This window comes from Neophocaena asiaeorientalis, unplaced genomic scaffold, assembly GCF_003031525.2.
Source record: "Neophocaena asiaeorientalis asiaeorientalis breed wild unplaced genomic scaffold, Neophocaena_asiaeorientalis_V1.1 scaffold582, whole genome shotgun sequence".
In the NCBI taxonomy this organism is placed as follows: Eukaryota; Metazoa; Chordata; class Mammalia; order Artiodactyla; family Phocoenidae; genus Neophocaena; species Neophocaena asiaeorientalis.
This window is the reverse complement of record NW_020172996.1, coordinates 471284-499166: the sequence shown is the minus strand read 5'-3', so window position 1 is coordinate 499166 and position 27883 is coordinate 471284. Positions and strand designations below refer to the sequence as shown.

The 27883-nt window shown below is 43.7% G+C and overlaps 2 protein-coding genes across 2 annotated transcripts; both read right to left on the bottom strand.

The window, feature by feature from the left end:
* Positions 1-678: 678 nt before the first annotated feature.
* Positions 679-15813, bottom strand: LOC112397958 (zinc finger protein 211-like). The gene is made up of 3 exons (XM_024742305.1): positions 15600-15813; positions 14361-14487; positions 679-3867 (listed from the first exon to the last, which is right to left on the bottom strand). Exons 1-3 carry the CDS (start codon positions 15630-15632, stop codon positions 1877-1879), a joined length of 2151 nt encoding a protein of 716 aa, XP_024598073.1. The 5' UTR covers positions 15633-15813; the 3' UTR covers positions 679-1876.
* Positions 15814-25120: 9307 nt separating this feature from the next.
* LOC112397994 (zinc finger protein 211-like) lies at positions 25121-27504 on the bottom strand. Its single transcript, XM_024742359.1, has one exon. The coding sequence runs from the start codon at positions 27252-27254 to the stop codon at positions 25773-25775; it is 1482 nt and encodes a 493-aa protein (XP_024598127.1). The 5' UTR covers positions 27255-27504; the 3' UTR covers positions 25121-25772.
* Positions 27505-27883: the final 379 nt, after the last annotated feature.

The following is a 27883-nucleotide window of genomic DNA, read 5'->3' as shown; positions in this document are numbered from 1 at the left end:
AAAACAGACACATGAAAAACAAAATTCAACATCAACAATCCTAACAAAGGGAATTCCCTGGCAGTCCAGTGGTGAGGACTCCAGGCTTCCACAGAAGGGCACATGGGTTACTTTCCTGGTCAGAACTAAGATCATGCATGCTGTGTGATAGGGTTAAAAAACTAAAACCTGAAATAAATGCAATTAAAATCACAATTTAAAAAATACATTTATTTATTTATGTTTGTTTATAGCTACATTGGGTCTTCGTTACTGTGCACGGGCTTTCTCTAGTTGCACGACTGGGGGCTACTCTTTGTTGTAGTGCATGCGATTCTCATTGTGGTTGCTTCTCTTTGTTGCGGAGCATGGGTTATAGGCACGCGGGCTTCAGTAGTTGTGGCATGCGGGCTTAGTTACACCGTGACATGTAGGAAATTCCCGTCCCAGGACTCTAACCCATGTCCCCTGCATTGGCAGGCAGATTCTTAAGCAATGCACCACCAAGGAAGCCCCTAAAATCATAATCTTTTTATACATTTTTTGTTTGTTCGTTTTGCGGTACGTAGGCCTCTCACTGTTGTGGCCTCTCCCGTTGCGCAGCACAGGCTCCAGACGCGCAGGCTCAGCAGCCATGGATCACGGACCCAGCCTCTCCTCAGCATGTGGGATCCTCCCGGACCGGGGCATGAACCCATGTCCCCTGCATCAGCAGGCGGACTCTCAACCACTGTGCCACCAGGCAAGTCCTGTACATGAGTTTTTAAGTCTTCATGGGAGGGGTCAGCATGCATTCAGTCATAGCTTTTAAGGTAGGTTGATCAACTGTGGGTCCCAAGGCAAGGACGGCAAGTTCTTGCTAATTAACAATCACCATTTTGGTGAGTTAACACTTTTTCTGGAGGGATGGGAGGAACAGTGAGGCAATGGATCAAGGGCTTAGGAAGAGGATGCTTGGAGACCAGGTCACGTAGGGCCACGCTGGACATTCTTAGTCCTTCTGTTTCCATCACACTGCCCAGAACAGTGAGCGGGTCAACCACATAACAGGGCAACAGGGACATCCTGAGGTGGGTATGTAAAGATGGACAGGACCTTGGAAACGAATCACTGCACATGGCGGTAGAACCCATGTCAAATCTGGGGTAACACCAATGACCAGTCCAGAGTGCCTGGCTTAGTGCTGCTGTCCCTGTGGAGAACTTCCCAAGCAGGACGGTGTTTCCGGGAGATGTGTACTGGTGAAAATGAAGCTGGAGACCCTGGTAGTGATGCAGATGTCAGATGTGGGTAGTTCATGGTCAGGACACAGCAAGTGGAGGCCCTGCTCAGAGGGGCAGGAGAGAAGACAGTGGACGGGTGCAGGGTGTAGAGGAACTGCTCTCATCAAAGGCCTGGCATTAGTGAGCCCTTGTAGAAGTCCTTCAACATCTCTGAGCTGGATACCCCTTCTTTCACAAATGCCAATAATAATAACTGAATCACAGCACTGGATTTGTTGGATACATAAATGGAGTCAGTCACAGGAAAGTCATCAATATTGGTTCCCAGAGAAAAGATAATCCTGTCCATCAGCATGGGGCTGGGGTGTGAGCAGGGCTCCTTGTGTGGGGATCAGAGCACAGAAGTGTCAGGATGGACAAGGTGTTCTTTCAGTCCGCAAACCTGGGGGTGGGGGCAGGGGAGGAGTGAAGTGACCAGACTCTCGATATCCTGAACCAGGCAACCTGGCATTGAAGCCCAGATCACTGTCCATTTCTGGGAGATCACAAACACATGACACATCATCTCTATGTCTGTTTCCTCTCTAGAAAGGGTCCATTAGCTGCACGGGTTCTTCTCAGTCTCTTACCACCCAGAACTCCTTCAATGTCACTGCCGGCCACGTTCGTGATATTCATAAAGCCCTTTCTTCAGTATGAACTCTGTGATGTTTAATCAAGTGGCACCTTTGGGTGAAAGATTTACCACATTCCTTGCACTGAAAAGGCTTTTCTCCAGTGTGGATTTTCCGATGGATGCGGAGGAGCTGTCTTTGCTTAAAGGCTTTCCCACATTCAGTGCACCCATAAGGCCTTTCTCCAGTGTGAACTCTGTGATGATCATAGAGAGAGGATCGACTAGTAAATGACTGCCCACATTCACTGCATTCATATGGCCTTACTCCACTGTGAACTCTCTGATGACGAAGAAGGCTAGAGCTACCAGTAAAACATTTCCCACATTCACTGCACTTATAAGGCCTTTCTCCAGTGTGAATTCTCTGATGGTCACGAAGGCTCGACCTAGCAGTAAAAGATTTCCCACATTCACTGCATTCATAAGGCCTTTCTCCATTGTGAACTCTCTGATGATACCGGAGGCCACTCCTAGCAACAAAAGATTTCCCACATTCACTGCACTCATAAGGCCTTTCTCTAGTATGAACTCTCTGATGACACTTGAGGTTCAGCCTAGGAGTTAAAGATTTCTCACATTTATTGCACTCATAAACCTGTTCTCCAGTGTGAAATTTCTTATGGGCATTGAGGTGTGCCTTTTGGCTAAAGAATTTCCCACATTCACTGCACTCAAAAGGCCTCACTCCACTGTGAGCTCTCCAATGATTACAAAGGTTCGACCTACTCGTAAACGATTTCCCACATTTATTGCACTCATAAGGCTTTTCTCCAGTGTGAACATTCATATGGGCACTGAGTTTTTCATTTTGGGTAAAGAATCTCCCACATTCACTGCACTCAAAAGGCCTTTCTCCACTGTGAATTCTCTGATGATTACAAAGGATCGACCAAGTAGTGAAAGATTTCCCACATTCACTGCACTCATAAGGCCTTTCTCCAGTGTGAACTCGCAGATGATAATAGAGGCCAGAGCTAGTAGTAAGAGATTTCCCACATTCATTGCACTCGTAAGGCTTTTCTTCAGTGTGAACTCTCTGATGTGCAAGGAAATTGGATTTGCGGGCAAAATATTTTCCACATTGGGTGCATTGATAAGGTTTTTCTCCAGTGTGAACTTTCTGATGTTCGATTAAGTTCCACTTTTGGATGAAAGATTTAGCACATTCCTTGCATTCATAAGGCTTTTCTCCACTGTGGATTTTCCTATGTGCTCTGAGGTACTTCCTTAGGCTAAAGGATTTCCCACATTCACTACAGTCATAGCGTGTTCCTCCACAGTTAACTCTCTGATGTGTAAGGAAATGGGATTTGTGGCTAAAAAATTGTCCACAATGGCTGCATTCATAAGGCCTTTCTCCAGTGTGAACTTGCTCATGCTGAATAAGGTTAGTTCTTTGGGTAAAGGCTTTCCCGGATTCTCTGAACTCACAAAACCCTTCAGTAGTGAGGACTCTCTCATCCTGAATAAGTATTTCTGTGTATCTGGAGGCTTTCTTGCCTTCTCCCCAGCTGTGATGACATTTTCCACTGTCAAAAACAGCTTCACACTCCTTACTGTTGTTCAGTTTCTTCCTGGTATTAGTGGTCTGTGGCTGAAGTTCCATGTTGGCTACGTAGTTGTTCCCAATCTCCATGTAGGTAGAGAGATTCTCCATTACATGGATTGTGCAGCTTTTGAAAAATGCGGGTCTCCCCATATCACAGCTGAAGGGTTTCTCTCTAATGTGCTGCTTGTGGTGCTCTTGAAGGTTTGCAGTGAAATAGAACTGTTTCCCACATGCCCCACATGTGTATGCTTTCTGCCCCCTATTTGTTCCTTGCTCTTCAGCCAAGTGCAAAATGTCTCTCAAAACAGGGATGCACATCTTACACGGCTGGGCCCTCTCAGGAGATGAACCTGCCCTGGGGGTCCTCATCTGTGACACTCCTTCTGCAGATACACTCTGTTCAGAAGACGTCTCTTCATCCTCAACTGCAGGAAAAGAACCTGAAAACAAAGAAGCGATGATGAAGTTCATGTTGAGTTTATTGCGGGGAGTGAGGCCATCACAAGTCTACATTTGACAAGTGAAAGAACCAGTCCACAGGATTGTGTTCAGGAAATGAATTTGGGGTCAAATTGAGAAGCAGCTGTTCTCACCAAGTACAGGACACAAGGACTGGATGGGGCCCAAAGCGAAAGGCATCTTGTGCAATTCACTCCTTGTCAATGGCCTTTACCAGGAGTGCATCTCCTGGTGACCTCTGATAAGGTACAGAAGTGTATGTCCGGGCTTCCCTGGTGGCGCAGTGGTTGAGAGTCCGCCTGCCTATGTAGGGGACACGGGTTCGTGCCCCGGTCTGGGAAGATCCCACATGCCGCGGAGCGGCTGGGCCCGTGAGCCATGGCCGCTGAGCCAGCGCATCCGGAGCCTGTGCTCCGCAGCGGGAGAGGCCACAACAGTGAGAGGCCCGCATACCTGAGAGGCCCCCATACCGCAAAAAAAAAAAAAAGAAGTGTATGTCCATATATACACTAAGAAATGTAAAACAGATAGCTAGTAGGAAGCAGCCGCATAGCACAGGGAGATCAGCTCAGTGCTTTGTGACCACCTAGAGGAGTGGGATAGGGAAGGTGAGAGGGAGAGGCAAGAGGTAGGGGATATGGGGATATATGTGTATATATAGCTGATTCACTTTGTTATACAGCAGCAACTAACAAAACAATGTAAAGGAATTATACTCCAATAAAGATGTTAAAAAAAAGAAAAGTTATGTCCAGGTCTCAGAAAATCTGACTGCAAGAGGTCACTGGCATTCCAGAAATATTAAAGGATCCGTATGTTGAGGACACAAATAGTGTCAGTAGGTACTACGGGAAAAACAGTGTGAAGACCACATGAGATAAGTGGTTTAGAGAGGTGGTAGGTAATGAATCCGAGAGTGCAGTCAGAATAAAAATGGGAAGTAGTAGAAATAACAAGTTGGCAGAATGTCACGAACGGAGAAAGACGAGAGAAGTGATTTGTAGCCACTGACAATAGTGGCTGGTGGTGGTGGTTGTTTTAAAGATTCAACATGTAAGTATACTCATGTAGTACAGGTAAACCTGGAACAACATGGGTTAAAACTACTTGGGTCCACTTGTACAGAGATATTTTTCAACAAATACACTGTATTTGTGTATTTGTTGAAATACATCTGTAGCTAGATGAATCCACAAACAGGAAAACTTCAGAATCAGAGGGCTGACTATGGGACTTCAGCATCCACAGATTTCAGTATATGCAGGGGCTCCTGGAACCAATCCTCCGTGGAAACAGTGGGACAAGTGGATTTGTCTTTCTCTCTCTGACTTATTTCACTTAGCATAATGTCCTCAAGGTCTATCCATGTTGAGGCAAATGGCAAAATTTCTTTCTTTCTTTATGGTTGTATATTATTGCATAATATGCCACATATACCACATGTTTGTTAGATCCACTCATCCATCAATGGACACTTAGGTTGTTTCCATCTGTTGAATGTTATAAATAATGCTGAAATAAACCTGAGGTACAGATATCTTTTTGAGATGATTATTTCACTCCCTGTGGATAAATACACAGAAGTGGAATTGCTGGACCATATGGAAGTTCCTTTTTGAATTTTGTAAGGATTCTCCATAGTTTTCCATAGTAGTTGTAACAATGTACACTCCCACCAACAGTGCACAACTGGTCCCTTTTCTCCACAACTTCACCAACACTTATTTCTTGGCTTTTTCACAACAGACATTGTAACATGTGTGAGGTGGTATCTCACGGTGGTTTTTTTTTCCTAACTTTTAATTTATTTTTGGCTGCATTGTGTCCTCGTTTCTGCATGTGGGCTTTCTCTAATTGCGGTGAGTGGAGGCTAGGCTTTTGTTGTGGTGCACGGGCTTCTCATTGTGGTGTATTCTCTCGTGGCGGAGCACAGGCTCTATGTGCACAGACTTCAGTAGCTGCAGCATGCAGGCTCGAAAATTGCAGCACACAGGCCCTAGAGTGCGTAGGCTTCAGCAGTTCTGTCGCATGGGCTCAGTAGTTGTGGTGCAGGATCTAGGGCACACAGGCTTCAGTAGTTGTGGCACTCGGACTCAGAAGTTGTGGCTCATGGGCTCTGGAGCACAGGCTCAGTAGTGTGGCACAGGGCCTTAGCTGCTCTGCAGCACATGGGACCTTCCTGGATCAGGGATCTAACCCGCATCCTCTGCAGTGGCAGGTGGATTATTCTTTTTTTAATAAATTTATTTCTTTATTTTTTTTTGGCTGTGTTGGGTGTTTGTTGCTGCATGCAGGCTTTCTCTAGTTGCCACAAGCAGGGGCTCTCTTCGCTGTGGTGCACGGGCTTCTCATTGTGGTGGCTTCTCTTGTTGTAGAACACGGGCTCTACACGGGCGGGCTTTAGAAGTTGTGGCACACAGGCACAGTAGTTGTGGCTCCCAGGCTCTAGAGTGCAGGCTCAGTAGTTGTAGCTCACAGGCTTAGTTGCTCCAGGGCATGTGGGATCTTCCCAGACCAGGGCTCGAACCCGTGTCCCTGCATTGGCAGGTGGATTCTCAACCACTGTGCCAGCAGGGAAATCCTCATCGTGGTTTTGATTTGCATTTCCCAACCATTAGTGATATTGAGCATCTTTTCATGTAGCCATTGCCCATATGCATGTCTTCTAAGGAAAAATAGTAACTGTACACTCCATTATGCATTTTTTAATTAATGAATTTATTTATTTTTGGCTGCATTGTATCTTCATTATTGCATGTGGGCTTTCTCCAGTTGTGGCAAGCGGGAGCTACTCTTTGTTGCGGTGTACAGGCTTCTCATTGCAGTGGCCTCCCCTGTTGCGGAGCACAGGCTCTAGGTGCACAGGGTTCAGTAGTTGTGGCATGCAGGCTCAGTAGTTGTGGCTCATGGGCTCCAGAGCACAGGCCCAGAAGCTGTAGCACATAGGCTATCTGCTCTGAGGCATGTGGGATCCTCCCAGATCAGGGCTTGAACCTGCGCCCCCTACATTGGCAGGCGGACTCGCAACCACTGCACAACCAGGGAAGCCCTGTTATGCATTTTAAAACACACCCATTTATGTATGCTTATGTAAAATTAAAACAAATGAGAACAATAATACAATGCAGGATAGCAATTAGGATTTTTTTAAATTATAAGATATTCAAACTACCAAGGCAGCCATACAGTGTTATATGAAAAGTGGACTTCAATCAGATGTAAATACAGAGTGCAAACTCTAGCACAACTACATTAAAAAAATGAAAAGAAACGAGTATATCTGATATGCTAACAAGGAGAGGAAATGCAATCATACAAGATGCTCGATCTAAACAATAAGAACAAGAGTGGAATACTAAAATAGGAACAAAGAATATGGTCAATGGTAGAAAATGGTAACAAATACATTAAATATTTATCCACCTATATCAATATATTAAACACTGATAGTCTCAATGCACCAATGAAAAGAGAGATTATCAGAGTGAATCCATAAGCAGGAGTCAGCTATATGTTCTCTCAAAATAATCCACTTTATTTATTTTACATCCTCATTAGAATATAATTGCTTTACAATGTTTTGTTAGTTTCTGCTGTATAACAAAGTGAATCAGCTATCTGTATACGTATATCCCCATATTCCCTCCCTCTTGAGCTTCCCTCCCACTCTACCTATCCCACCCCTCCAGGTCGTCACAAAGCATTGAGCTGATCTCCCTGTGCTATGCAGCTGCTTCCAACTAACTATTTATTTTACATTTGGTAGTGTATATATGTCAATGCTACTCTCTTACTTCCTCCCAGCTTACCCTTTCCCCTCCCTGTGTCCTCAAGTCCATTCTCTACATCTGTATCTTTATTCCTGTTATGCCCCTAGGTTCATGAGTACCATTTTTTTAAGATTCCATGTATATGCATTAGCATATGGTATTTGTTTTTCGCTTTCTGACTTACTTCACTCTGTATAACAGACTCTAGGTCCATCTGCCTTATTACAAATAACTCAATTTTGTTCCTTTTTATGACTGAGTAATATTCCATTGTATATATGCACCAGATCTTCTTTATCCATTCAACTGTCAATGGGCATTTAGGTTGCTTCCATGTCCTGGCTATTGTAAATAGTGCTGCAATGAACACTGTAGTACATGTAGTTTTTTGAATTCTGGTTTTCTCAAGGTAGTGGGATCTCAGCCCAGTAGTGGGATTTCTGGGTCATATGGTAGTTATTTTCTTAGTTTTTCAAGGAACCTCCATACTGTTCTCCATAGTGGCTGTATCAACTTACTGCATGTGCACTTTCTCTAGTTCCAGCAAACAGGGATTACTCTTCAGTGCAGTGCGCAGGCTTCTCATTGTGGTGGTTTCTCTTGTAGAATGTGGGATCTGGGAATGCAGACTTCCATAGTAGCAGCACACAGACTCAGTAGTTGTGGCTCACAGGCTTAACTGCTCTGTGGCACGTGGAATCTTCCTGGACCAGGGATCAACCCCATGTCCCCTGCATTGGTAGGTGGATTCTTAACCAATGTGCCATGAGTGAAGTCCAGAAACCCACTTTAAATACAAATATGTGAGAATTTCCTGGCAGTCCTGTGGTTAGGACTTGGCGCTTTCACTGCTTTAGGCCAGGTTCAATCCCTGGCCAGGGAACTAAGACACTGCAAGCTGTGGCACAGCCAAAAGAAAAAAGAAAAAAAATCCACCAATACATGATCTCATTGATAGATTCAGAAAACCAGATCTGGCAAAATCCAACACCTATTCACGATCAAAATCTCCATCTCCTAGTAAACTAAAAATAGAAAAAGAACTTCAACTTGACAATTGAAATAAACTCTATACTCTCATCTTTACCAGATGAAAAACTAGAGAAAAACTAGAAACTTTCCCAATAAGATGAAGAAGGCAAGGCTCTTCCCTCTGGCAACTCCCTTTCAACTTTATACTATAAGTCATAATTAATGGACTGATAGGAGAAAGTTACATAAAAGTTATACTGATTGGGAAGGAAGGAATCAAACTGCCTTAATTCTCAGATGATATAACCAGCTATGTAAAAACCAAAATACACACACACAAAAAAAACCCCAAAACAAATCCTGGAATTTGGAAGCAATTATAGCCAAGTTTCAGGATACAAGGATACTATATAAAAGTCAATCACTTTCCAATACATCAAGAATAAACAAGTGAAATTTGAAATTAAAAACACAAGATCATGTACATTAACACCCCCCTAAACAAGTAGAGAGAGAAAGGAAGAAACAATTATAAATCTACCAAGACATATACAAGATTTACATGAAGGGGGACTTCCCTGGTGGCACAGTGGTTAAGAATCTGTCTGCCAATGCAGGGGAGGTGGGTTTGATTGCTGGTCCATTAAGATCCCACATGCTGTGGAGCAACTAAGCCCATAAGCCACAACTACTGAGCTTGTGTTCCAGAGCCTGTGAGCCACAACTGAGCCCACGTGCCACAACTACTGAAGCCCATGTGCCTAGAGCCCATGCTCCACAACAAGAGAAGCCACCACAATGAGAAGCCTGCGCACCGCAATGAAGAGAAACCCCTGCTTGCCGCAACTAGAGAAAGCCCACCTGCAGCAAGAAAGACCCAACGCAGCCAGAAATAAATAAATATAAAAAGAAAAAAAAATCTACATAAGGGAAACTCTAAAACTCTGATGAATAAATCAAAGAACTACATAAACAGAACTAAATAAATGGAAAGATATTTCACGTTCATAAATATGAAGACCCACTACTGTCAAGAAGTCAGTTCTTCCTAATTTCACCTAGACTGCACCTAGATTCAATGCAATCCAAATCAAAATCCCAGCACATTCTTTTGTGGACATAAGTAAATTGATCCTAAAGTTTATACAGAGAGACAAAAGTCCCAGAATAGCCAAAACCATACTGAAGAACAAAGGTCGCAGACTGACACTACTCAACTTCAAGACTTAGTATCTTAAAAAGAAAAAGAAAAAAAGAGAAAGGAAAAGAAAAACAAGATTTAGTATCTAAGGTAATCAAGCCTGGGAATTCCCTGGCACCCTTGGCTAGGACTCTGCAAATTCACTGCTGAGGGCCCAGGGTTCAATCCCTGGTTGGGGAACTAAGAACTTATAAGCTGCGTGGCATGGTGAAAAAAAACAAAAACAAAATGTAATCAAGCCAGTGCAGTATTGTGGAAAGGACAGAGAAACAGATCAATGAACAGTATTGAGAGCGCAAAAACAGATCCACAGAAATACACTCATCTGACTTTTGACAGATGACAAGTGCCATACAATGGAGAAAAATGAAGTCTTTAGAATAAATAGTACTGGAACAACTGAACATCACATGCCAAGACATGAATTCTAGACACAAACCTTACACCCTTCACAAAAAATTAACTCAAAATGGATAATGGGCCTAAAAGTTAAGTACAAAAAACCCTTGGGCTTCCCTGGTGGCGTAGTGGTTGAGAGTCCGCCTGCCGATGCAGGGGACATGGGTTTGTGACCCGGTCTGGGAAGATCTCACATGCTGCGGAGCGGCTAGGCCCGTGAGCCATGGCCGCTGAGCCTGCGCGTCTGGAGCCTGTGCTCCGCAACAGGAGGGGCCACAACAGTGAGAGGCCTGCGTACCGCAAAAAAAAAACCCTTAAAATTCAGTACGAAAACAACAACCCAAATAAAAAATGAGCAAAACACCTTAACAAACACTTTATTAAAAGAAGATATACACATAACAATTTAGCATATACAAAGATGCACGGAAATGCAAATTAAACTCAAAAGCAGATACCAATACATACCTATAAAAATGGCCAAAATCCAAACACTGACAACACCAAATGCTGGTGAGGGTGTGGAGCAACAAGAATTTCATTCATTGCCGATTGGAATGCTTAATGGTAGAGTCCATTTTGAAAGGCAGTTTGGTAGTTTCTTACTAAACTGAACATAATCTTATATCCTCCAGCAATTGTACTCTGCGGTATTTATACAAAGGAGTTGAAAAGGGACATATACACAAAAACCTTCAAACAGATATTTACAGTAGCTTTATTCAAAACTTTCAAAACTTGGAAGTAATGAAGAAATCCTTCAGTAGATGAATGGATAAACATGATACATCTAGAGAACAGCAACATTATTTACAAATAAACTGCAATGAGCTATCAAGTCATGAAAAGACAAGCAGAAAACTTAAAATGCATGTTACTATGTGAAATAAGCCAAGATGAAAAGGCTACATACTGTATGAGTCCAAGGATATGACAGTCTCAAAAAGGGGAAACTAATGAGACAGTAAAAAAGTAATCAGGGGACACCAAGGAGTATGGGGGAAGAAGGGATGAACAGGTGGGGCATGGAGAATTTTTAGTTGAAAATTGAACACATTCTGTATGATACTATAACGGTGAATACGTGTCATTATACATTTATCAAAGCCCACAGAATGTACAACACCATGAGTGAACCCTATTGCAAACTTTATATTTTGAGTGATAATGATGTGTTCGTGTAGGTTCATCAGCTTTAACACTCAGATGGTGGATTTTTGATTCAATGCAATCCCTATCAAAAACAATGACATCTTCAAGAAATAGAAAAATTCAAAAAAAAATATTCAGACTCAAATTCATATAGACTCTCAAGGGATTCAATACAGCCAAAGAAATTGTGAAAATCAACAAAGTTGAAGGATTCACAACACATGAATTCAAACTTTCTTACAAAGCTACAGTAAGCAAAACACCATAAGGTGCTACTGGCATAAAGACAGATATATACTCCAGTGGAATATAACAGAGACTAGACACTAGAGTGTCTAAAAATCAGCCCTTAAATATATGATGCAATAATTACTAACAAGAGGATGATTTTCATTGAATAAGGACAGCCTTTTCAACAAGTGGCACAGGGAAAACCAGATACCCACATGCACAACAATGAAATTAGAACCTTACCTAACACCATACACAAAAATTCACTCAAAATATATCAAAGGCCTAAACGTAAGAGCTAACATGTAAGAGCCTTGTTTACAGGGAGAGTTAGAAAAAACAAACAAGTAAAGCTTCAAAACGTTGGATTCAGCCATGATTTCTTGCCTTTGACAACAAAGGCAAAAGCAACAAAAGAAAAAATAAACAAATTGGACCTCATAAAAACGAACAATTTTGGTTGCATACCTTTAATTTACACAAACTTATGTGTCATTATAGCCTAAGAAAGCTGGGGGAAGAAAGGAAAAAAATGAAAAACTTTTTAACATCAAAAGACATTATAAACACAGTAAGAAAGAAACCACAGATTGGGAGAAAACATTTCCAAAACACGTATATAAAAAGGGATTCATACCCAGAATTTATGGATAAATCTGTAATTCAACAACAACCAAAAAACCAACTTGATTAATAAATAAAAAAGAACTTGAACAGATATTTTTCTAAAGCTGTACAAATGGCCAATAAGCACACCGAAAGGGATGTAATTGAAATGGGAAAAATATACCATTTCACCCCCATTAGGATGGCTATGATCTAAAGAACAGAAAATAACAGGGACCTCCCTGGCAGTCCAGTGGTTAAGACTGCACGCTGTCACTGAAGGGGGCGCAGGTTCGATCCCTGGTCATCACTTCTTGGGGAACTAAGATCCTGCAAGCCCCCCAGCAAGGCCGAAATAAAACAAAAAAAGAGAACAGAAAATAACAGATGCTGGAACATCTGGGATGGAGCAGTGGTTAAGACTCTGCGCTTCTAACGCAGGGGGTCAGGGTTCGATTCCTGGTCAGGGAACTAGATCCCACATGCATGCCACAACTAACAGTTCACATGCCACAACTAAGGAGTCTGCAAGCCGCATCTAAGGAACAAGCGAGCCAGAACTAAGGAACCCGCCTTCCACAACTAAGACTTGGCAAAACTGAAATAAATAAATAAATGTTAAAAAAAAATAAAAAGAAACAAAAAACCAGATGCTGGCGTGGATATAGAGAAATTGGAATCTTGAAAAAAGGTCTTGAAAAAACATCCTATGGTCTGTTTTAGTAGTAACCATGTCAGTGACAACACTGTCACACAGTCAGGCACAAAAATATGTCAGGTACAAGAATGGAGCAAAGTTTGGGTACCATTCATTTGGACAGTCACCTGGCCAAAGACAGGGCAAACAAGGAGGGATTGATCAGGTGGATGGCAAGACTACTGACCATGACAGTCTCCCAAGGCAACAGAAATAAAAGCAAAAATAAACAAATGGTACCTCATCAAACTTATAAGCTTTGGCACAGCAAAGGAAACCATAAAGAAAACAAAAAGATATCCTATTTCCAAATAATGTGACTGACAAAGGCTTAATTTCCAAAATATATAAACAGCTATACAACTCAATAAAAAAAAACAAACAACCCAGAAGACCTAAATAAACATCTCTCTAAAGCAAAAACACAAATGGGCAATAGGCACATGAAAAGATGCTAATCATCGCTAATTATCAGAAAAATACAAATCAAAACTATTCAATACAATGAGGTACAACCTCACACCAGTCAGAATGGCCATCATTAAAAAGCCTACAATAACAAGTGTAGGAAAAGGTGTGGAGAAAAAGGAAACCTCTTACACTGCTGCTAGGACTGTAAATTGGTACAGCCACTATGGAGAATAGTATGGAGGTTCCTCAAAAACCAAAAAATAGAGTTACCATATATTCCAGCAATCCCATTCCTCACCATATATCCAGAGAAAAACATGGTTTGAAAGGATACATGCACCCCAATGTTCAATGCAGCACTGTTTCCAATAGCCAAGACATGGAAGCAAACTAAATGTTCATCGACAGTTGAATGGATAAAGAAGATGTGGTGCTTATATACCATGGAATATTACTCAGCCATTAAAACGAATGAAATAACGCCATTCACAGCAACATGGATGGACCTACAGATTGTCATACTGAGTGACGTTAAGTCACAAAGAGAAAGATATGCAGAATCTAAAAAAAAAAAGTTGATACATATAAACTTATTTAGAAAACAGAAACAGGCTCACAGACATAGAGAATGAACTTGTGGTTGCCAGGGGGGAAGGTTGAAGGGGATGGATAGTTAGGGAGTTTGGAATTGACATGTACACACTGCTGTATTTTAAATGGATAACCACGGACCTACTGTACAGCAGAAATTAAAACAAAATTGTAAATCAACAATACTTCAATAAAACTAAAAACAATCTACAAAAAAGACTACTGACCCTGAATCTTTACCTGCAACTTTGGGGCTACTGGTGTTCGGGCACTAAGGACTAGGGATGCACTCTGCCTAGCCATAGTAACCACAGCACATAACCAAGCAATTGAAGAAGAAAGCAGTGCCTGTGTTCCAGATGTGAGAAGGACAGAGCTGCCCTTGGGGAAGAGAAGAAAGGCAGAGCCTAGCTCAGAGGATAGGGGTGGGTGTGAGGACCTTACCCAGCATGCATACAAGTGCAAAGTTCTCCAGCATGACATCAAGGTACAGGTGCATCTGAACCTCATCAAGAAGACACCATTCCTCCCAGGAGAAGTACACGGCAACATCCTCAAAGGTCACACTGCCCTGGTATAAGAGGAACAAATGAAACCATGAACGGTCTCACTCCTGAAAACCCACAATCCATCTTCCCACACACTTCTCCTACTGCCCAAAAAGATGGAGCCATTTGAGACCTGGGGTAGAAAACCTCCCTCCTCTGATCTGAATCTCCCAATACCTCCAGAACACACAGGCAGTCATTTGAAGCCGAAATCCTGCTTTTCTGTGCTGTTTATTCCCACCAGAAAACAAAGGAGACCTGCACTTACCTAAACCAACTCAACCTCACCTCAAAGTACTTCCACATACGGGTGTGGGTTCTGGAGTAACCTTCCATACTCCCTCCATAGAACGTCTGGGCCTGCACTCAGTACCCAGGGCATGAAGTTCTCCAAAGTCCCCAAACCAAAAAGCTAGTAGAATGGCAGGTGACGAGTCCTAAGACACCTCAAATACAGAGAATGTGTGCATGGGGGTCAAAACAAGTGAGGGATTGGGACAACCTCCATTAACCAAAAGTGTTTCTGCAGCCCTGAATCTGTGGGAACAAGCAGGCGATAGAAGAAAGTGACCATGGTGGTACTCCAGGACATCAGGCCTTCCCTGGCCCCATGGCGGAACCAGAGCCAGGTAATCTCGGGCTGACTGGCTAATCTCCCCTCCCTGCCTCCGTCCCCAGTGCTACCGTTTATCAGTTGTGACCTTGGAAAAGCCACAACTTCCCTCTGCCTCAAAGTCCTCATCGCCCACCTAGAGTCTTTTCTTCCACTTAACAGGCTTTGGAGAAGTTTTAAAAGCCTAACTCAGATTGTGTCCTTCCTTTGTTCAAAACTCTCCACCGCTCCGAGGGCCCTAAGAAGAAAAGTATAGCCTCTCAGCTACCACTGCAGATGCAGCCTGGCCTCAAACTTGGTTCCTCGCAGAAACAAGACGGAGTACACGTCCCCGGAATGTTCCTGCTTCGGTTGCATCTCCAAGCCTCACTCACACCGCATACACTGGTGGTCAGAAATAGATAAAACACCCCTGAAGCCCTCACTGTCCTGGACCAGACGTGTCCAGGCGCCGCTCACTCGGGGCGTTTGTATTTCGGTGGGGAAACGGGCAGGCGAGAACCCGGAGACCGCAGCGTTTACCTGAGGTGGGTCCCTCAGCGCAGGAGCCGCCATCGGAGCCTTTGCGCGGAGCGGAGCGGCGACAGTCCAGCGACCGGGTCGGAGTCGGCACGGTTACTCCCCGCAAGCGGCGGCGTCGTCCCCGCCCCGCCCCTGTGTAGTGCGCACAAACCCTCCACTTTCGCCTCCTGGGCCCTTCACCTTGTTCCCAACACCGCACAGCGGAGATATTGAACAGGTGTACAGTCTCAACAACAATCAAAATCTCCTTACGAAGACACCGGAAGTTCTCCTCCCTGATGTTCCTCTCCCGGAAATGCCCCTTTTCTAGATTTTCATTGGATGAACGTTCCCTTAGCGCAAGTTCTTCTGTGTAATGTAGTTCCGTGGCCTGAAGCAGTGGCGCTCCACACTGGAAGCACCAGGAAAAAAGCCAAACAGCACCGAGCGGAGCGCTGGGAAATCAGCTGGGGTGAGGGGGCGAGGAAGCGGCTCCATCCCTCTTAATGTCTGGGTGGGGATACATGAGGAAAAGGGGGGGTATACTTCAGAGCATTTATTTAATCTCAGACTCCTTGAAGCCAAACCACGTCGACATCCAGTGGTAACTAGAAGTAAATAAACAAACTATTGCTCTTGAAATGCGTGCACCCTGAAGTGCTAGAGTCATTTTGTAAGCTATGATCAGGGACAAGAAAAAAGACAGGACCCTGACTGGGAATCTGGAGAGGAGATATTGGGCAGGCCTGATGCAGCTAAACAAGAGGGAAAGCACAGCTTTTGGTCCCCCCAGCAAAGGCTCTCCGGGCTGCATAGTCAGTGATTGTGCCCAAGTCACTGAGAAACACTGACGGATGATCAGGCCACCCAAAATGGCTGTATTCTTGCTCTATGTACATCCCTGCCCCACCAGTCTGATTCACCTGCACCCTACTCACATGGCTGACCTTCCCTGTTAATCATAAGGCTTATTCAGTCAATGCCTACCTTCTTGCCCTAGTCACAGGTAGTGATTGTTCTAATCTTTAGATCATAACTTCTTCACATTGATAGTTTATCAAAGGGGCTGAGTGCTGTTCTCCTGTGATGGTTTCCCTGAGAACTGATAAGCTAACCTCACATCAATTCCCTCTAAATCAGGTAAACTCCTTCTGCCCCCCAGTAAAAAAGAACTGCAGTCACATTCTGCCTCCTGTCTGCAGACAATGGTGGGAGTGTGTCTCCAGGACCTTGCTCTGGATAAGTAAGATCCCCTATCCATTAAACCATTGATGTCTCTGTCCTTGTTTCTGGGCTCTTTCTTTGGTCTTCAGGCTGGCCAATTATTCATATATTATCCTGCTTCTGGGACAAGACCCCTTACTCTCTCCCAGCTGACCAGTGTCTCCAGCCTCCACCACTCCCGCCCTGCTGTGGCACCACTCCACAGGGAGAAGGCAGAGCCAGTGTTGTTTCTCTGCATGTATGGTGGAGTGGGTGAGCTGTGGCCAAACAGCTACCGTCAGAGGTGTGGGCTGCTTCTCATGTACCGGTGGAGCAAGTTCCCACAATGGCCACCACAGCCCCACCTGGGCTCTGCCCTGGGACTAGGTTGCCTCTTCATCCATAAATGGAGTCTTTCCCTGGTCTTGACTGCCCCAAATCCAGCAACATGTTGGGGCATGGAGTTAGTGGAGCCAGAGCATTTCTTCTGCTCTGGCTGGGGTGTGTGGTGAACCTGCTCACTGGAAACCGGCAGCTGCTGAAGCAGACCTCTCTCTGCCCGGCCCCAGGACCCGGTGGGAGCATGCACACTCCTTCCAAACAGAGTCCAGGATCCTCCAACCTTTCTCTCTGTCCCACTCGTCCTCCAACAAGTAAGGAGGCTTGCCTCTACCATACAGAACCTAGGAATGGGTCATCCAATCTGTGGCTCGATCAGCTCACTGCCCCGGGTGGGTGTCTGCCACCTGTGATCTCCCTTCTCCTCTGAGTCCCACATCTCTAGACCTCAGTGCTTTTCTTCCCTTCCTGCCGGATTACGTGTGTATGATGCTTACAGCCTTGGTTGTACAGGAGTCCTTCTGCCAGTTTCCATTTAGTTTTCAGTGAAGATTTTTCCACTGTAAATGTATTTTTGATGTGTTCATGTGGAGAAGTGAGCTCATGTCCTCTTACACTGCCACCTTGATTTCCTCTCAGCTGGTCCATAACGAACAAAAACAACCAAATGAGAAATGAACCTATATTGTTTGGAGGACAAAAGGTCACTTCCTTCAACACCAGAGACTGACAAAGCCTCTCTATTTGCCTAAGCTTTAGTCGGAATCTTCTGAGCGTTCTTTCCCACAGATCTTGGTCTTTGACCCATCCTTGCAGGGCCTGCTTAGCCAAGTTTTACCAAGAAATCTGCAAAGCCCGCTTAGTAAGAATAACTCCCTCAGTGATATCTGATCAAACACCCATTTCCTATCCTCGATATCTGACCTCTACAGCAAGATTTTTAAGTTGGTTTACCAAGAACACCCCTTACCCTGTTTTCTGTTAGTAATTTTCCATCCACTGACCCGTTCACTCTACTCCTTGGCTCAAATCCTCAGCTGTCTTAAAGTTGAACTCAATATTTCACCTATATTGTCAGAAGCTTGACACATCCAAAATATTGATAGTTCTGAATAAAGAATTCCTTACCATTTTAACAAGTGTCAGAATAAAGTTTTCCCATAACACTGTTAAATCCATTTCAGTCAAACATAAACCTACTCTCTGTAGACAAGGACAGAGTATTGGGAGGATCCTTACACACCACCAAAAAGGGCACCTAGGGAGCCACTTGGGCACTGAGGAACTTGGATCTCACATGTACCCTCCACAATCCTCTAAATCCATAGGAGGTATTGATAATATCCCCATTTCAGACCTGAAGTAATGGAAGGGCTGAGAGGGGACTTCCTCAAAGTCACAACCCCAGAGGGGACTCAGTCAGAATCCACAAAGAGGTCTCTAGACTCTGCAGCCTCTGCTCCTTGCTGTGGCTGCTCAAAGGGAACAAATGCTGTGAAGGGGATTTGAAAAGTCCCATTTCCTACCCAAGGAACTGTGGGAGAGGACGCAGGGAGTTCAGATGGAGCAGGAATCAGAAAGGTCACGGAGGGCACTGGGGTTGTAGTTTAGGTGGTAACAGGGTGGGAGGATGTAGGGGCATTTATCCTGCAGCAAATGGACCATTTCTTGAGAGGAAAGTGTGGCCCACATACAGGGTATCTTCTGCTCTGCTTGTGAACCCCCAGCAATGGACTAGGAATTTGGATTCAATGTTAGGTCACCTGGTTCAGGTCACAGACAGTCTGGTCACTGTAGTCCTCTTTCACTCCCCAAGCAGGTTTGGGGACTCAAAGAACACCTTGCCCATCCTGACACCCTCTGTACCCTTCTCCCCAAGAGCCCCTCTCATTCTCTCTACCCCATGCTGATGGACAGGACTATCTTTTCACTGGGAACAAACATTGATGGCTTTCCTGTGAATGACCCCACTTATCTACCCAACCTGCCCAGTGCTCGGAATGTATTATTATTTTTCCCATTTGTGAAAGGAGGGGTCTGCAGTTCAGAAAGTTTGAGGGACTTCCAGAATGGCATTCAGCTGCCATCCCTTTGATGAGAGTGCATCCTCTACACTGAGCAGGTGCACTGGCTTCTCTTCTGCACCTCCCTGCACAGAATACATCAGCTGTGTCCCGACCACGAACTACCCACAGCTCACATCTGCATCCACACCAGGGCCTCCAGCTCCACCTCCCCCAGTGTACATCTCCCTGCAAACACCTTTCCTTTTGTGAAGTTGTTCACAGGGACAGCAGCACGAACACAACAAACCACACAGGGTCTTCAGCATCGCCCCAAATATGACACGTACCTCCACCATAAGACATATGCAGTGATTTGTTTCCAAGGTCGTGTCCATGTTCTTCATGAACCCACTTCACAATGTGCCTGGGTACAAATTGTCCTGGTAAGTATTTCGAACCCTGTGAGGGTCCCTGAAGGACAAAGAATGTCCACTGCAGCACTCTCCCTGTAAACAAGGCTCTTCCTCCTAACCCCCTCACCCATCTCCTTACAGCTCCTCCTACCCACCAGAAAAACATAAATCACCGAATGATTGCTAATCAGCAAGAACGTGCCCACAACTCCTCAGGACTCACCCTTGACAAACTTTCATCCAAATGCTAAGGGCTGAATGCAGGCTGACACCTCACATAAACCCTGTAAATCCCCACCCCAAGTCCTTTGCTTGATAAAGCTGCTCACAGGTGTGAATCTCCCGCTTTTAACAAGGTGATGACCCAGTCCCTGAACTGAACACCATCAGTGCATCATCAAACTTGCAGTGATGTGGGAGAGGCTATACTTTCTAAGCCAGTCTGCACCCACCTCATCACATGGATCCACGAGAACTGTGTGATTGTGTGTGGCCCATACGCCAGAATGTTGAGCATCCCTATAACATGCCTGTCCCACAATCTACCTGGAGTGTTTGTGTGGCCACCCCTGCCATGCTGGGTCAGCACCTCCCATTTTATTTTCCCAAGGTTTCATTTCTGTCACACATCTTTTGTGCTGTGGTACATGAGCTTGTACGTCCAGGCTGCATTGAAGGGTGTTAGCATTCAAAATCTAACACACTGTGTCCCCAGTTGTGCTGATATGCAGTAATATTTAGAATACTTTCATGTGCAATAAAGTTACCAGAATTATGTGAGGGCTCTTTTATTTTAGAAATACATGCTAAGAAATTATGTATTCAATGACATGATACCTGGAATTATAAATTTAAAAATCACTACATACATGATGTTACACAAGCATAAAAATGTGCATGATATGATAAATGATCTAACACAGGGGTAGGATCCAACAGTCATTCCGTTTATATAAACACTTGAAAATAGTCATCACAAAAGTAGAATATGTTCTTGCATCAGTAATTTTAAAAAAATATTTATTTGGCTGCATAGGGTGTTAGTTGTGGCATGTAGGATTTTTCGTTTCTGCACCCGGGCTCTGCTGCAGCTGTGGCACGCGGGCTTAGTTGCCCCACGGCATATGGGGTCTTTGTTCCCTAACCAGTGATCCAACCCGGGTCCCCTGCATTGGAAGGCAGATTTTTAAACATTGGACCACTAGGAAAGTCCCTTGCAACAGCAATTTTAATGTTGAGGATGAATTAAAAATGGCAGGAGGAAACTGGTTTCAGGGGTGTGCACAAGTATCAAAATGTCAAAATGTACATTTCAAATACTTGCTATTTATTCTAAGTCAACTATACATCCATTAAATGATTCATAAAACAAATATGCAAAAGCTGTCACTTTATAATCATTCTACTATGGTAACTACAATCTTAAAATTATTTGCTGCTGCTGAACTTGTAAGGTGGAAAAAGTATACAATGGTGGCCTACTGGCAATGCTTCCCAACTCCATGTTCGGTGACATTATGTTGGCAATTTGACATTGGCTATGGTGGGAAATTGGCAAACACTACAAAACAGGGCTTAATTTACTGTGTAATTGAATGTTTGGACTTAGGCCTGAGGTAGCATATGTTAATGCAGATTTATCTTAAACATGTATAATGTATGTGGTCATTATGTCATGCATAGTAAAAAAAATTGAAGAAAACATGAGAACCTATTCCAAATTACAATTACATTCAGAAAAAATTCACTCACGTTATTGGTGAATGAGTGAAATCTCACAGATGTCTTTGTTGTTTCCCTGCTCTCCTATTTGTCAAAAAAAAGAGAAAATAGGCAAATCTCACAAAATAAAAGTAGGCAAAAAATAGGAATAGAAATTTAACCAGACAGGACACACACTAAGTCCTGGTTAGGACTTAGTTTGCATGATATGAAGATAAAATGCTAAGATGCCTAGATGTTTCAACCAACACCTGTAATATAATAGTTACACTTTGAATGAGTTAATGTGAAAAATTATATGTAAATATAATTTCTATACATTTTGAAGTATGGATTTTTGGTTATACTTCAAGTTTGTTGCTAAAAATATTTTTAATAACAATAAACATATGTGAAAATGAGGGCTGAACACTCCATTGTCTTCAAGAAAGAAGGGTGAAGTTGGAGAGCTGAAAGCAGAGGTGGTTTTTTTTTTTTTTCAGAGGTGGTTTTTGATCTTCTGTTCACTCGCTGTTAATTGGGAAGAAGGACTTTATTATGGATCTCAAACTCTTCATCTGTGAAGGAATTATCTTTCTGCTTCCTCTGTTCATGGGTATGAAGTGAGCATTAAATGCAATAATATATGTGAATGAATAAAGAGCATTTTTTGAGAAAAAAAAAAAAAACTTCAACATCAAGAATCCTGAGGGATGGGGCTTCCCTGGTGGTGCAGTTGTTAAGAATCCGCCTGCCAATGCAGGGACACGGGTTCGAGCCCTGGTCCAGGAAGATCCCACATGCAGCAGAGCAACTAAACCTGTGTGTCACAACTACTGAGCCTGCACTCTACAGCCTGCGTGCCACAACTACTGAAGCCCACATGCCTATAGCCCGCACTCCGCAACAAGAGAAGCCACCACAATAATAAGCCTGCACACCGCAACAAAGAGTAGACCCTGCTCGCCGCAACTAGAGAAAGCCCGGGCACAGCAACGGAAGACCCAATGCAGCCAAAAAATTAATTAATTAATTTTAAAAGAAAAAGGATACTGAGAGAAATGCAATTAAAATCATAGTGATTTCATAGTGCCATTTTACAGTCTTCATTGGAGATGTCTGCCTGCATTAAGACTTAGCTTTTAAGTTAGGTTAGTCAAGTGTGGGTCCCAAAGAAGGGTGGGCAAATTCTTGCTGATTAACAATCATTGTTTCGTCGGTTTCCTAGTTTGAAATTGTCCGTGGTGGCAGTATTTGTATCAGGCGAACTGGAAAATACTACAAACCAGGACTTCAGTATATTATTCAAAGTCAAGATTTAAGAATATATGAATAGGGCTTCCCTGGTGGTGCAGTGGTTGGGAGTCCATCTGCTGATGCAGGGGACACAGGTTCATAACCCGGTCTGGAAAGATCTAAAAAACCCAAAACCCAAAAAAAAAAAAAAAAAAAAAAAGATGTGAACAACGCAGATTAAATTTAAGGTATATACATGGTTTTTGTGGTAATTACATTGTATGTAGCACGCAAAAAATTGAGGATAAAAATAAGCTATTTATTTGTTAATGAAAAGAAAAATAGTCAAAAGATATGAACAGACATTTTACCAAGAAGATATACAAATGGAAAATAATGCAATTAAAACTACTGGTTGCTTAAGTTCAAAATTTAAGGAAATTCAAAACACCGACCATACAAGTATTGGCAAGAATGTGGAAGCATTTTACATGCTCCTGGTGGGTATGTAAAAGCAAACAATTTCAGGTCACAGTTTGGCAGTTTCATAAGTTAACCATTCACCTATTTGATGAGTCAGGCATTACACCCTGAGTTACTAACACAAGGCAAGTGAAAATACATACATACATATAGAATTGCACACAAATGTTCTAGCACCTTTATTTACAATAGCCAAAACTGGAAATAACCCAAATAACCATAACCAGACAAATGGATAAACAAATACTATAAGTATAGGAAAGAAACTACTCAGCAATAAAATAATGAACTGCTTATATACGGATCACTGAAGAATCTCAAAATATTTATTAATCATGAATGAAACCAGGAAAAAAATGTAAACATTTCATTAATAAAATCATATAAAATTCTAGAAAATACAAACTAACCTACTATAAATAAAAGTAAATGAATGGTGATCTGTGGGTGGGGGAGAGAAAGGACATTATAAAATGGCATGAGGTAAATTGGAGATGATAGACATGTTCATTATCATGATTATGATGAGACTTTGTGGTTTTATATGTAAAAATTTACACACTTCAAATAGATACAGTATATCACATGTCAACTATACCTGAATAAAAATTCACAAAATTGTTCAAAAGAAAAATCTAGATCTCTCACTTTTTTCAAAAACTCAGGTCTGGGGAATTTCCCTGGCAGGTCCAGTGGTTCACTGCCATGGCCTGGGTTCAATCCCTGGTCAGGGAACTAAGATCCCACAAGCCACATGGCACAGCCAAAAAACAAAAACTAACAAACAAAAATCAGGCCTAGCAATCCTATATTGCCTCTCTTTTCTGATGACCTTGGAGGAACAGCCTTGCTTTAGTGGTAGCAAATACTGATGAGTAATACATTCCTTCCCACCTGAGTTAACAGGAATGCTGGCTGGTCACAGAGCCACACTGTGGACTAAGGCAGCAGTCCCCAACCATTTTGGCACCAGGGACAGGTTTCCTGGAAGACAATTTTTCAGCAGACAGGGGAGGGGGTTTGGGGGGTGAGGTGGGGTGTGTGATGGTTCAGGAGGTAACGTGAGCAATGGGGAGCAGCAGATGAAGCTTCACTCACTCGCCCGCCACTCAGCTCCTGATGTGCGATCCCCTTCCTAACAGGCCGCGAATCAGTGCCTGCTGGTCCAAGGCCAGTGGGTTAGGGAACCCTGGACTAAGGGATTTCCTTTCTGTTTCTCTGTCTCTGTAGCAATGGCCTTTAGGTGAACATCCAAGAGAGGCTACAGGAATCCAGAAAAACAATAGCTTATTTTCTTTCACAATGACCTCAGCTACAAAAGATACACTTGCTGGAGGTTGTGAGAATTTCTGGGCATCTGTGCCCACTGATACTGCACAGTCACAGTCAATGGAGCATTTGTTGATGCAATTTTAGAAGGGGCACACTCCATCTACTCCACTGCACTCTCCTCCACTCCAGAGTTTCTTTACCAAGATGGTTCCCCCTGGCCCTAGTCTTACAGTGGCATTATCTAGTGAATTCTGGGGATCACGGCATGTGGTTCTTTTGCAGGATAACTGCTGAGCATTATGTGATATTTACTGTGAATAAGAAAAACAATTTGTGTTGTTATCAGAAGCAATGAAGGCTGTCATAACGTCCTGGCTCCTCAGGGTGTTTTCTGAGCCCACAAAAAATCCTGATACCCAGTCCACAAATTAGGACCCTAAAACCCTGCAGTCTTTTCTAGGAGACCCTGGGCAACAATATATTTACCTTAGGCCAAAACCAGAAAGATATACATACACACACACACACACAGTGTGTGTGTTGGGGGGTGGGTACACGGGCCTCTCACCACTGTGGCCTCTGCCATTGTGGAGCACAGGCTCCAGACGCGCAGGCTCAGCGGCCATGGCTCACGGGCCTAGCCGCTCCATGGCATGTGGGATCCTCCCGGACAAGGGCACGAACCTGAGTCACCTGCATCGGCAGGCAGACTGTCAACCACTGCGCCACCAGGGAAGCCCGAGAGCTATATTCTTAATCATACTGACATGTGAGGCACACAAAGCATGGGACCCCCCTCCCACCATGAGAGCTGTGCTGTCCTTAATGCTGGTAGAGCCCAGTTGTTTTCAGATCACCTCACACAGTGAATGGAACTCCAAGACCAAAGGTGGCTTAAACATTAATGCCTTTATTATTGCAAAATGCAGAGCAATAGGAGGCTTGCAATTCCCAGCTTTGTGACTCAGAGGCTGGGAAAATCCAAAAGAAATGTCACCATAAACAAACATGTCCCTGAAAATGCAGTCCTTCCTGGCAAGTCACAAACAGAACTCAGACTGGCTCCACTGTGCCCAAACTGGATCGGGCCCAGGCCCTACTGTGGAAATGGGAAGGGAATGAGGATCCCACAAGAGCTAAGACTACTCAGTACTTACCCCGCAAACAGGAATGGGACAGAAGTCAACTTCCCTGAACATGTTGGGAGATAACTTTTGCACATTGTGTGAACCTGCTGGGTAACACAGGTGAAATGAATTCTGTCATACTGGCAGTGACATAAAGCTAGAAAGAGCCTGGCAGGAAATAAAGTATAACACAGCTCCTTAAGGATTCCTACATAACACTCCCCACTGCAGATTTTTGGATGTATGGGCTTTAATTCAGGTAAATGGCTCCCTCACAACTTCTCTCCCCCACTATAATTACACTAGAAGGAAACTGCACATCCCAGTTATCTATGGCCCTTCACTAGTGTGAAGTCTCTCATGTTGAATGAGGTTATATTTGCAGCTGAAAATTTTTTCCAACATTCACTGCACTCAGGACCTTTTTCCAGTGTGAACTCTCTGGTGCTGAATGAGGCTGGAACTTTGGCTAAAGGATTTTCCACAGTCCCCACACTCATACGGCCTTTCTCCTGTGTGGACTCTCAGGTGTTTAACGAGGTTAGATTTGCAGCTAAACGATTTCCCACATTCATTGCACTCAATAGGCCTTTCTCCAGTGTGAACTCTCCAGTGGTTCTTGAGGTTGGAACTATGGCTAAATGATTTTCCACAGTCCCCACACTCATAGGGCCTTTCTCCTGTGTGGACTTTCCGATGTGAACTAAAGCTGGAGCTTTGCTTAAAGGATTTCCCACATTTACTGCACTCATAAGGCCTTTCTCCAGTATGAAGTCTCCTGTGGTGAATGAGGCTGGAGCTTCGGCTAAAGGATTTCCCACATTCACCGCACTGATGAGGCCGTTCTCCAGTGTGAACTCTCCGGTGGTAAATGAGGCTAAAGTTTTGGCTAAAGGATTTCCCACATTCACTGCACTCATAAGGCCTTTCTCCAGTGTGAACTCTCTGATGTTGAATGAGGTTAGATCTTTGACTAAAAGACTTCCCACATTCCCTGCACTCATAAGGTTTTTCTCCTGTGTGAACTTTCCTATGGCTATTGAGGCTATAGCTCTGGCTAAAGGATTTCCCACATTCACTGCACTCATAAGGCCTTTCTCCAGTGTGAACTCTCTGATGTATAATGAAGCTGGAAAGGTAGGTAAAGAATTTTCCACATTCATGGCATTCGTAAGGCCTTTCTCCAGTGTGGACTTTCTGGTGCTGAATGAGGTTACATCTTCGGGTACAGGCTTTTCCACATTTGCTGCACTCATAAAGCCCTTCTCTCGAGAGGACTCCTTGGTCCTCAACAAGTGTGTCTGTGCAGTTGAGGGCTTTTTTGCCTTCTCCCCATTTCTGATGCTTTTTTCCACTGTGAAAGACAGCCTCACACTCATTACTGTTGTTTGGCTTCTCCTCAGTGTGAATGACCTGTTGATGGAAAAATCCCATGCTGGCTAAGAAGTCCTTTGCAATCTCCATACAGATAATGGATTTCCCTGACAAGTGGGTTGTGCAACTCTTTACATACAAGTCTCGGTCTGCAGAACTTCTGATGGGTATCTTTCCAATGTGCTGCCCCTGGTACTGCTGAAGGTTGGCAGTGAAATAAAATTGTTTCCCATATGTGTATGGTTTCTGCCCAAGATGCATTCCCTGGTGCTCAGGTAAGTGCAAAATATCTCTCAAGATTGGGCCCCACATCTCAAAGGGCTGGGCTTTCTGGGGAGATGAAATTGCTTTAAGAGTCCTGATCTGTGACACTCCTTCTACAGAAATGCTCTGTTCAGGAGATGTTTCCTTATCTTCCGCTTCATGCCAACAGCCTGAAAAAGTGATGATGAAGTACATGTTAACCATATTGAGAGGGGGCAAAACAATCACAAATGTAAATTGATGCATCAAAGAATCCATCCATGAAACTGTTTTCAGGAAAAGAAAGTTGGGGTCAGCTTGAGGAAGCAGCTGCTGTGCCCCACTTGGTCCCTAAGTTCACAGGATGGTGTGGGCCTCCCCAGGCACAGGACATGAGTAAAGGGTGTGGCCCAGGGAGAAAGGCATGTCCTACAGCTCATTCTTCTGCTAATGGCTTTTAGCAGGATTATATCTGCTGACAACATGGGATGCTGTGCGGAAGTCCAGTCCAGTCCCAGAAAAATCTGACTGGAACAAAGGTAAAAAATGCTTAAGGATAATTAGACACGTGCACACTTTAGGACACTACAAAGTGGGAATGCACTAAGGAGGGAACAGTGTGAGGAATAAGTGAGGTAAGCAGTCCAGAGAGGTGGGGAGTAGCTCTCAGCTGGAGTCAGAATAAAAATGATTAGTAGAAATGACAAGTCAGCAAAATGTTAAGAATGGAGAAGGGAAAGTAGAAGTGAGGTGTGGCCACTAGCAATGGCACCAAAACACAATTAAACAGGACAGGTTCTTTGTATGATTTTGACAAAGCCCTGAAGTGATGTCCTCTCTCAACTGCCATTCATCTGTGTCAGGCCTGCTCTGAGCCCATCTTGTTGAGAATGGAGTCATGTCCATCC